Source organism: Tiliqua scincoides, chromosome 13 (assembly GCF_035046505.1).
Source record: "Tiliqua scincoides isolate rTilSci1 chromosome 13, rTilSci1.hap2, whole genome shotgun sequence".
Taxonomy (NCBI): Eukaryota; Metazoa; Chordata; class Lepidosauria; order Squamata; family Scincidae; genus Tiliqua; species Tiliqua scincoides.
In genome coordinates this window covers 6444953-6457036 of record NC_089833.1, presented here as the reverse complement: position 1 = coordinate 6457036, position 12084 = coordinate 6444953, and the positions used below count along the sequence as shown (strand labels likewise).

At 46.2% G+C, this 12084-nt stretch overlaps 1 protein-coding gene across 4 annotated transcripts in view; it reads left to right on the top strand.

Annotated features, from left to right (window-relative positions):
- Positions 1-6380: 6380 nt before the first annotated feature.
- Positions 6381-12084, top strand: part of CLUAP1 (clusterin associated protein 1) — a 58425-nt gene continuing 52721 nt past the window's right edge. For all 4 annotated transcript variants that reach the window (XM_066640714.1, XM_066640712.1, XM_066640713.1 and 1 more), the window contains exons 1-2: positions 6381-6416; positions 9549-9660. In XM_066640714.1, coding sequence (XP_066496811.1) covers positions 6395-6416; positions 9549-9660 — 134 coding nt within the window. In that variant the 5' untranslated portion in view covers positions 6381-6394. The remainder of the gene's footprint in view (positions 6417-9548; positions 9661-12084) is intronic.

Sequence of the window (12084 nt, the reverse complement as noted above, 5' to 3'; positions counted from 1 at the left end):
TGTGCCGCGAGTGGTCCACAGCTGTGCCCCAGGAATTTGGGGGAAGGTCATTTATTAATAAAGCCAATGGGAGATGTGAGCCCCCCACTGGCAGCGTGGTGTGCCTTGTCAGTTGTCAAAAACCTGATGGTGTGCCTTGACCATTTTAGTGCCTTGTCAATGTGCCCTGAGATGAAAAAGGTTGAAAATCACTGAGTTACACAAAAGTTATAGCAGGGAATGAGACAAAGATTTGGTGTCCTAATCTCGGTGGGAAAAGTGTGTTTTAAGGAGGGGCTTGTTGGAAGCAAGCAAGGAAGCATCATGCTGGCCTTCCAGAAACGGGGCTGGCTTGGAAGAGCCGGAGCCCAGGAGTAGCAGTGATTGCTCCCCTCCCCTTAGGAGCAAGCAATGAAAGAGCTGCTGAATTAAAATGAAGAAAAATTAACAGAGTGATGACAGAGATTAGTAGTAATTGTGGTGCTGGGAAGGGGAAATAAAAAAGAGAAAGGGAGAAAAACAAAGGAAGGGTGAAAGCAAGAGAGAACTTGTTGGGCTTTTGTTGCATGATGGGAAATGTCAAGGAAAAATGGGGGGGGGAATTGTGTGGGGAGCATGGCTAAGAGGGGCCCATGAACACCTCCACTCTCCCGTTTTCCATGACCCCACTAGAAGCAGAGGTCCTCGAAATGGGGAATGGTGAACTCCATGACCCCCTCCACTTAGCAAGTGCCGCCATACTAACCAGAAGTGGTAACATCCCTGCTTTGCAGAGATAAAAAGTCCATGGCTGTGATGACGGCTTGCTCTAGACGCCCATTGATTTCATGTCTCGAGCGGCCTGCTCTTTCCGGCAGGCTGCCGCAACTTTGGGATGACTAACTGTAACTGGGATGAGTAATGAGTAACTGGGATGCTGTCCGTAGCTATGTATAGAGCAGGTATTTTGGATTTGAGTACCTCAAGGCTGCAGCCCTATACGTTGCTTATCTGACAGCCAGCCCCACTGGATGCAGTGGGACTTCCTTCTGAGTAAACGTGGCACTGAGAGGGTTGGGAGTGGGATCCCCTCCCTTTGGCAAAAATAAACTGAACAAAGATGTCATGTTCAGGAAGGGATCTTGAAAGAGCAAAGTCTTTGCTCAAGAGGTTAGGCAGTGGTGGAGAAAGCAGGCTGCCCCATCTCTCCTCCCCAGGGGAAAAAAAGCAATCAAATTGAAAATAAATGCTCTGAAACAATCGTGCTGGGGAATCTGGGGCACTCATGAAATATGATTGCATCCTAACATCAGGAAGCCTTAGCAATGAACCTCGTACCAAGGCAACAAAGCTACGCACAGGAAGCAGGGGTGAAATTTGGAGCCCAGAAGGTCAATCTATCTACTCTTTGGAGCCAGATAAATAACAGGCTTTTGTGTGGCAATGAACGTTCCCCAGGGGCAGCGAATCTTTCCAGTCCGACCTGGCAGTGGTGTCACTAGGGTTTACGTCACCCTGTGCGGGAGGCCAGCACATCACCCCTATGATGGAGCTGCTCCCATGCAGTGGGTAAAGCAAGGCCCCGGGCGATGGGCGTAGTGATGTACCATCGCCCCACAGCTGCTGGTTTTTTGGCTAGAGCTTTTGATAGAATAGAGAGGTTTCAACACGGTTTGTTTCATTGCATTCTGCATGAAATTACACATCGGATGATATATAACATGATGGTATTCGAAAATACCAAAATTTTAAAGATTGTGGCCAGTAGTGATGTCACCCCCTATGCATGTCACCTGGTGCAACCTGCATTCCCCCTTGCCGCATCCCCTAGTGACACCACTGAGCAGGGCTGGCCTAGTGAGTGAGGTGGCATGCCAAATGCTTCCCTTAGCTGCTGATGCTCCAGCCTCCACCACACTTCTGCTCTGTCTCCCCCCTCCTTTCCCATTTTAGGAGTGGCAAGAAGAGGAGGAGCAACAGAGGAAAGTGACTGGACAGCGATTGGTGCCACTTGCCAATTTGTGACCTAAGGCATCCACATCAGTTAGTCTCATGGAGCCAGGCCCAGTGGCGTCACCAGGGTCCGCGTCACCTGGTGCGGGAGGCCAGTGCGTCACCCCCATGCAGTGGGGGCGGGCAACGCCCCAGGTGGTGGGCGTGGTGATCTACCATTGCCCCGCCCCCACTGGTTTTTCTTGGCTGTACCTTTTGATAGAATAAAGATATTTCAGCGCAGTTTGTTTCATCGCATTCTGCATGGAATTACGCATTGATTGATAGATAACACGATGGTATTATTTTTGCAAACTGTGATTTTGGTCACTAGTGGTGTCACTTCCCCCCAGGGTGTCAACTTACTAACACCTTATTGGAGCAGTTCTCAAACTTTTATCACTGGGACCCACTTTTTAGAATGACAATCTGTCCAGGAGCCATCATAAAGCAAATTAAAATAAATAATTATAAATAAATTAAAGTAAAATAAATAAATAAGAGAAAGCCAGCCCTGTTCCACCAAGTGAATTTTCTCTGTAGCCTGCCTGCAATAACACCCCCCCCCCCAAAAAAAAAAGAATCAGTAAGATTTTCACCTCTACCCAGTACCCAGTTCAATTTAAGTTCTTATATTTCAAGCATATCACTATCAGTACCCACCTGGCTTTACAAGCCTGTCAGCCCAATCTTATGCCTGTCTACTCAGAAGTAAGTCCCATTATAATCAGTGGGGCTTACTCCCAGGCAAGTGTGGATAGGATTGCAGCCTAAAACAAAAAGATTCACCTTATCCTGTCAAGCCTCTGTTTCATTCTTTTTATGCGGGGGGGGGGGGCTGCCTTCTGGAGCATTTGTTGAGCTCCATTTGCATCAAATCAGGACCATTCTGGTGGCCTCACATTTCCCTTTGCCTGAACTGCCCAGGAGCCAAGGCAAGTTTGCTTACTTGTGAGTAAACACGACCACGAGGCTTAGTTTCGCTTTCCATAGGGCTCAATACATTTGCCAGCTTGGAGGGAGGGACCTCCTTCTCGGGTGTTTTTTGGGGCTACATTCATTGGATCAGGACCATTCTGGTGTTATTGGATTCCCCTCAGCCTGCCCTTTCAGAAGGACTAAGGCACGTTCACCTACTCCTGAGTAAACACACGATATGGCACGGTTTCACTTTCCATTGGGCTCCATGCATTTTATGTTTTCCGGTTTTTTGCCATTAACTTTTGATAGAAAGGAGATATTTCATTCCCGTTTTTGGGGTATATAACATGATGGTGTTACTCCTAACCACCATGATTTTAGCGCATCACCCTCCTGGTGTGCATCACCCCCCCTTGCGCATCACCCGGTGCGGCCCACACTCTCCGCACCCACCTAGCGACGCCACTGGCCAGGCCTGAGAGCTGTCTTGAATACAGGAAAACCACATTCCTTTTTTTCTTCTTTGCAAATTATTGGATCATTTAAAAAGTATATATATATATATACTTTATATATATATAAAGTATACAAGAATCATTTTATTTTCATCTGTGAAATGTCAGAGGGTGTGAGGCCTTCCTTGTGGAGCGTACTCCAGATTCACAGGTATTACTGAAGATAACAGCAAGAGAGGACTATTGGTCATTGCCTTCTTGTGGATTTCCCCAAAGGTCTCTGGTTGGCAGCTGTGGCTAGATGGGCCATTGACCTGGTCCAGCATGGCTTTTTTCATGTTCTCAGCCTTGATATCTAAATGGAACTTCCATGTGCAAACATAGTATACCTATGAATAGTAGATACCAGGGATATATAAGAAGGGATCGCTTTAATGTCCCGCTTGTGAACTTTCCAGGGGCATCCTTTGGGCACTATTGGAAGAAGATGTTACACTACGCAGTCCACTGGTCAAATCCGGCCAGACTTCTGTTATGTTCTTTTTGGTTTTAAAGGAATATATGAGCGGAACACGCGATTAACTCCGGAATAACCAGCTGCTGTTTGCCATTTCACTGCACAATTTTGCGAGACCTCAAAGATGGAAGAGTGAAGACAGGTGACAGGATTGGGGCTGACAGCCAGAGAGCTGGGAAGGAGAAGCCAGCCAACCCTTGCCTTCATTATGCACAGCAAGAGTGAAGGATCTGCTTTCCTTTCACTTTCCAAAGCCATAAAAATCATATGCGGAGCTATGAGGGGGAGTAAATGATTTGACAAGGAAAATATTTCATTTATGAGCGGGGTAGTGGTGATGGCTAGATTCCTTCTGCTCCGGGCCTTGACCACCCTGCAGGGCCTGCAAATTAATTTGGTAGAGGGCGTGGGGATCAGGATGGAAAAGGGGCCACTTTTTGTGGGGTCTGTTTCATGGGGGGGGGGCTCTCCATGAAGTTGGAGTCTCTGCGGTGTGTGTGTAGCCCTACTGGGTGCAGAGATATTGTGAAAATGTGCAGGCAGTCTTTTACTCGCTTAGAGGAAAATCCCACTCCCACAATTCAGAGACTTAGGGCGCAATCCTAACCCAATTTCCAGCACTAAGGGCAATGAAGCTCCGAGATAAGGGAACAAACATTCCCTTACTTTGAGGCCTCCGTGAGTGACACCCAACTGCAGGATGCAGCACATGTCCCATTGGCACCACTATGCCAGTGCTGAAAAGTTGGTTAGGATTTGGGCCATTGCTGCATAGCCGGTCCGTCCAGGAGGCTTACAGCCCAATCCTATCCAACCTTCCAGCACTGGTGCAGCTGCAATGCAGCCCGGAGGTAAAGGATCAAATGTTCCCATACCTTGAGGAGGGCTCTGTGACTGCCTCCCCACCACAGGAAGCAGCGCATGCTTCATTGGCATGGTTGAAAATGCACCAGCACTGGAAAATTGGATAGGATTGGGCCCTTAGTGGGGTGGCTGCCTCAGGCGGTGAGTGGTGACTGTGGTGGATGTGTGATTGGTGAGGAGGTGCCCGCCTCTGTCTGCCCACCCTCCTCCTCCTCTTTGAAAAAAGCAGAATGGAGTAGATGCGTGGAGAAGCTAGAGTGACACTCTGGCTCACCACTTGCCTCTCCTGCCTCCTCCACACTTCCTCTCCTGCTCCATTCCCATTTCCTTTCTGAATCCAAGGCTTGCTCTATCACTCATCGTGCTGCCAAGTTCCAGTTGCTCTCACTTCCCAGTAAGGTGGAGATAAGGCAGAGGGGCCTACTTCACAGGGCTGTTGTGAAATGGCACAAAACAGATCTTGTCAAAAACAGTACAGGGGAAAAGTAATCGCCATTTATTACCTTTACCTTTCCATCTTCCACTTCTCCCCTCTTTCATACCTTACAGCTCAAGCCTATGCCTGTCTACTCAGAAGTAAGTCCCATTTGAGTCAATGGGGCTTACTCCCAGGGAAGCGTGGATAGGATTGAGCTGTCAACCTGTGAGTCTGAACTCAGGGCTTGTGTCTTATTTTTTATTTATGTGCTGTTTCCACCAGCAGGATCGTACACTGAATTTTAATTACTGTGAGATGCTTGGGGAGACCATCCTTTGCCTGAAGGGGAAGGCAGGCAAACATTTGTGCTGCAAATTAAGTGCAGAATTAAGTGCATTAAGTTAATTCATTGTTAATTAACTCAGTGCATTAATAATTCATTAAGTCAATTAACTTAATTAACTGATAGTAAAATCAACTATTAATTAATCAAGTTATCTAATTGACACTCAAATTAATTGTTAATTAATTGACTTAATTGCTGATTGCTAATTGATTGACATAATTAATTGGTACGCAAATTGATTATTAACTTAATTAATTAGTGACTGTTCATTGATTCTTAATTAATTGAAACTCAAATTGCTTGTTAATTAACCATTTATTGCTGATTGTTAATTGATTAACTTAGTTAATTGGTACCCAAATTGATTGATAATTAACTTAATTGCTGGTTTTAATTAATTAACTTACTTAATAGGCAATCAAATTACTTGTTAATTAATCAAATTAATTAGTTGATTATCAAATTAATTGTTGACTAATTAACTTAATTAATCAATTAATTGTTAATTAATTTACTTAATTGTTGATCAACTTACTTTTTAATTAATTAACTCAATTAATTGCTGATTCCCAGCCCCCTTGCAGCTTGGCAGGGGAAGTGGGTGGGCGTGGCCCTCCTCCGACCACGCCCACTCTCTTCGGCCTCTTCCATCGACTACGTTGATGCTGGCCACGCCCCTTCCAGCCTGGCCGGAGAAGCGGGTGGGCGTGGCCCTCCGCCGACCACACCCACCCTTCCTTCGGCCTCTTCCAGGGGCGAGTCTCTTGCCTGCCCTCCTCCTGCTTCGCCCTCCCGCTCCGCTTGAGCCCAGCGGCCCGCCGTAGTCGCGTTGCCGTGGCGACGCGGCCTGTGCCGGAGACGCGGCGACTTGAAGCCTGAGCAGGGGAGGCTGGAGAAGGAGCTTGGGCCGGGGCGCCGCCGCCATGTCCTTCCGCGACCTTCGCAGTGAGTGGCGGGCGGGGCGCGGCGCAGTTCTCCCAGTGGGAGAGTCCCGGCCGGGCTGCGAGGCGCACAGCCCGACCCCGGGCAGGTCTATTCGGGAGGAGGGCCCTGGAGTGCGAGGGGGCTCCTCTCGGGAGAGTGGCGGGGTGGAAGCCTCGTGTGGCTCGTCTCGCCCTGAGCTGCACGTTGGAGTGTGTACACACACACCTCTGTGTGTCTGTAGTGTGTGTCTATACACACACGGGTGCATGCACAGGTACATACAGATACACACACCTGTATGGTTCTACAAGTACACACACAGGTATCTGTGTGTGTATCTATTGTGTGTGTATACACACATACACAATATTCACACACACCGGTATAACTATATATATACACCTCATATACACCTGGCCGTGCGTATACACACACATATATAGACTATATGCATAACACACACACAAAGGTGTATATACAAGTCCAGCCTTCTTATACACAGATTTTACACACATACACAAGTACACATATGTGTATAGTACTTGTATATACCCATACAGGTATGTGTATATTGTGTATGTGTGTGTGTATACACACCCACAGGTATATATAAGTACGCAATATATATCTTATATACACCTGTGTATGTGTACACACACCCATGCACGATATAGACACACACTGGTACACATGTATGCTGGTATAAGTATATACATATGTGTATGTATTGTGTATATATCATGTCTGTGTGTGTATACATACGCACACAGGTGAATATAAGGTGTATATGTAAGTACACATATATACAAGCACGTATGTGTAGTTCTATATACCTAAACAGGTGTGTAGTTCTATATACCTAAACAGGTGTGTGTACCTTTCAAGGTACACACTTAGGGGTGTGTGTGTGTGTGTGTGTATACAAGGTCACACTAAGCCTCTACTATTGTCACTTTGCAACTGGTAAATATGTTGAGGAGAAAAAAACTCTGATGTCTGAATGTGTGTGTATGTGTGTATATATAAATATACAGACTTGTATACCTATGTGTATAAATACACTTACAAATATACACTTACAAAAATAAATTTTTAAGAAGTGTTTGAAGTAATGCCGAGCGAGCGCTCCTTTTACAGTCCTCTAAATAAGCATGGTTTGGGGTGGCACCTAAGCATATACTTTGCATGTAGAAGAGGTCCCAGGTATCCTGTATCCAGGTAGGGCAGAGCGAGATTCCTGCCTGTGACCTTTGGACACGCCTGCCCGTATTGACAGTCGTGACCCACTTGAACGAAGGGGTCTGACTTGGTTGTGTTCTTTCTTTACCTAGAAGCTATGAGGAAGTGAAGTTCCTAAGCATGCTTCCAGTGTAGTTCTAGCCGGGCTAATTTAAAAACAGAAGTTAAATAATGCTGAATGTACTTTGGGGTGTTCTTGCAACATTTAAATCATTGCCTCCAGCCAATAGAGGTACCTTAATGTTATTTACCTCTTATACTGCTTTTACAATCTCCAGGACGGATGGCTCCTTGTGTGCAAGTTCAAAGCCCCTTCCTCCACCATCTTCCCTCCTTGCTGTACAAAGTGGCTGCAATCAGTTGTTTCCTCGGAGCAGAGCTGTAGGATAACATTGCTCATTGGAGGTGGTCATCTTTTCTAGCTCCGAGCTCGCTTGGATAAATTCTAGCATGGCTAGCACACTAGAGTTTAAAAAAAGAATGTGCCCTGAGCACAGCTTAAAAAATAAAAAGAAAACTGTCTAGTGTAGCGTCAACCACTCTGCTCTGGCACATTGGTGTGAATGGTCCGCAGATATGCCACAGGAGGGTGGAGGAGGGTCATTTATTAGTAAGGCTATTGGGGGTGTGAGCCCTCCCACCAGCAGCATTGTGTGCCTTGTCAATTGTCCAAAAACCGATGGCATGCTGTGACAATTTTGGTGCCTTCTCAATGTGCCATGGGATGAGAGAGGTTGAAAATCACTTCCCTAGAGCCTAAAAGAACTCAGTTGACAACCTGCTTCCATTTGCCTGCATCTGTGGCTCAGTGCTAGAGCAGCTGCTTTGCATGCAGAAACTCCCAGGTTTCATCTCTGGCAGCGTCTCCAGGTAGGGCTGTGGGACCCCTGCCTGAAACTTTGGAGAGCTGCGGTCAGCATAGATAACGCTGACCTTAGGTGGATGTGGTAGGATGAGGCTTCAGAGGGGCCATTTATTTGTCAATTGTCGACAAGATTGTCAGCAAGATCTCTCAATAGGCATTGGCAGTTTGAACTGTCTGGTTTGTCTTTGATCCACCTGGAGTCTTGGCGCATGCATGCGTGTCCAGAATACTGGAGGTCAGATGGGCAGCATAAAAAACAGCTCAACCAGTTCCCCTTCAACTCTGTAAGGGGTTGTGCTTTCTCCCTCACTCTTATTGAGCAGCTGCACTCAGCTGGAGAGAGGGCACCCCTCCTGTTCCAAATATTCTTTTGCTGCTCTATCTTTCAAGCTGTTGCCACTGCAACACGTCCCTCAATGGAAACTTCTAACTTTTATGTGTCAGTTACCAGGGCAGCACCGGTATCCGCAGGGATTCCAGAACCCACATGGTTAAGCAAAACCGTGGATGACTGGGGACATCCCCCAGCCCTCTGAACCCAACTGGAGATGTGCCCTGAGGGGCTTTCCTGGGCCTCCTAATGCCTTATAAGGCGTTAAAAAGTCACTTCTGGTTTCTTGAGGAAGCCAGAAGTCACTTTTTTGACCCCAACAGCCATTTTGAAGCCTGCAGAGACCACGAGCTGACATGCGTGGCCTTTGCGGGGCTCAGAACACCCTCTAGAGGTGAGGGGGTTGGAGCTGTCCTTGCCTCTAGTGGGGGGTCTAGCAGTGGGCCCTGCAAACATGCTCTGCAGTGACCTGAAACCGTGGGTATGGGATCTGTAGATATGACTGCCCCCCCATTCTTGTTTTCTCATTCTTTTCACTGCTTAAACTGCACTGTGGTTGTTGAAAAGTGGTATAGAAAAGTTTCGTAAAATGGTTGTGGATAGATTATCGTGCATTCTGTTTTTCAGGGCAATAACTTGGGGGTTTGGGCAGGAAGGCTGTGCAGATAAACACATGTAGGTGCAGAAAAAGGGGGAAAGTGAAATTTTCTTTCCAAAGACTTTACAGAGATGATGAGGGCTCTGGGATATCCCCGGCTCATCTCGATGGAGAATTTTCGCACTCCAAACTTCATGCTGGTTTCGGAGATACTCCTTTGGCTGGTGAAAAGGTTGGTATTTAACCTTTGTTTGAAAGTAAATTTCAGATCTATTGTGCTAATGACATTTATTTAACGCTTGAAGCATTGGAAAAGAGCTGGCTTAAAGGTGAACTTCAGAAGTTGACATATTCTGGACGCTCTCCACTTATTCTTCATTAACATTGCTTTAGCATTCTGTAATATTTTTGAAGGCTCTTTTGGTTAATATTAACATTTGATCCAACACTGACTTCCTAATCACTCCTGCCTAAGTATTTTATTCTCACTTTTAAAGCTTTCCTTGAGCTTGTTCCCCCACTTATTTCTCCACTGTCCCATAGCAATACATTTGTCTGTGCCCATTGCTGCTTTGACTCCACCCTTCAGCTGCCCATAGATTTGCTGCTTCCTCCATTGTCTTCACTCTTTCTCCCTGGTTGCCCTTATGAATACAACCAACTCCCACAGTGCTTCCAGAAACCAGGGGACGTCCACTAAAATTGAGTGTTAGGAGAGTTAGAACAGACAAAAGAAATTATTTTTTTACCCAGTGTATGATTAATCTGTGGAACTCCTTGCCACAGGATGTGGTGATGGCCTAGACTCCTGTAAAAAGGGACAGGACAGATTTCTGGAGGAAACGTCCATCATGGGTTACAAGCCATGATAGTTATGCACAAACTCTGGTTTTAAGGAGGCTGTCTCTGAATGCTAGATGTAAAGGAGTGGCAACAGGATGCAGGTACCTTGTGGTCTGCTGTGCTCCCTGAGGCATCTGGTGAGCCACTGTGAGCTAAAGAAGCTGTACTAGATGGGCCCTGGGCCTGATTCTGCAGAGCTGTTCTTATGTTCCCTTATTTAAAAACCTACCTTTGTAGTGACACCTTTGGTTCAATCCTCTCACCCCCATACCACACTCTAACTAAGCCCAAGCAAGTATACATGACAAAGTAATCACACATTCCCCCTCCCCAGTCTGTCTGCATATATCTCCCTCTCCTTCCTCTGTTGTCTTCTTTGTGTCTCTTTTAAATGGTATGACTTCAGGATAGTTACTGTGTTTTTTCCACTCTATGCAAGGCACCTCATATTGTGCATGGATAGTACAGAGAAAGAAATTACTGATCATAATCATCTTAAAACCTTTGGCTGTCCCACAGTTTTAACCCAAACCGGTTCTTGGATCAAAATTCACATTCACTGCCTTCATTTGAAAGTAAACATCAATCTCATGTCAGTTCACCGAGAGGCATTGTGTCTGAAAAACTGCTGTAAGGTAGTCAATCAATCTGGAAAAGTCAGTTTAAGGCTTTTACTGTGCCTATTCTATCCTAGAGTAGCAGGACAAACTGCACTTTATATGCAAAGCATTTCCTTACAGGCAAGGCAGTGGGAGGTGATTTAATCTGGGTTTGTACCAGCAAGAACTGCCAAGTCTTCCCAAGAAATTGGCTTTCTGTGCCTCCAGAAGCTTTGTAATGATTTGGCAAAGCAAAGGCAGCTGTGTTAGCCTTTCTTGGTTCTGAATTCAAGTGGCCCTTCCGTCCCCTGTGCTTTGATAATAAAGATCGATGCCAATATTTTTGTTTCAGCTTGTCCCAACTGTTGCTGTCCTTTCAGAACTGGCCTGTGTGAGATGTCCACCCACTTTTTTTCTCTTGGGGTGTGTGTGGTTGATTTTTATGGCACTGGATGGCACTTCTGTGTGTAGCAGGCTAGGATATTTTAGGAGAAAAGGTGCTACAGAAATTGCAGCATGTGTGATAATGTAATGGGTTGGAGAGTGGCAGCATTGCCATTAAGCTTTCTTTGTTCTTGTCTTCCCCAGCTGTATTCTGTGTAGAGCAACCATTTTCAGCCACAGTGCCACCATGGCACCTTGGTGTGCTGTGAATGGTCTGTAGGTGTGCTGTGTGAGTTTGGGGAAGGGTCATTTATTAGTAGAGCCGCTGGGGGATGTGAGCCTCCCACTGGCAGCATGGTGTGCCTTGGCAATTTGAGTGCCTTCACAGTGTTTCATGAGATGAAAAAGGTTCATCTCATGCTTCTTCTACTCGTGTAGGAGAAGCAGCACAAATGGCAAGAATTTAGAAAATGCTGAATTGGTTGACTTTAAAAGGGAATGGGGCAAATTCATGGAGGTCAGGTCTAGTAGTGGTGACTAGTCATGAAGGCGGTGCAGAACTTCTGGGATCAGTGGCCTCTAATACCAGTTGCAGGGGAGAAATATGCCTTTCTCTCCTGCTTGTGGGCATCTCAGGGGCAGCTGGTGGACCACTAGGGTATGGAGACTCTTGCTCTAGAGTACCCTGTATCAGTTCCCTCTACTCTAGGGTTAGGGAGTTTCCTTTACCAGTTTTCATGCTGTTATATATCCTTGCATTACGATGGCCTTTTTTTTTAACTTCAAGATCTACCTTTAGCTTGCTCGTCTAGCCTGTTTGCGGATGTTCA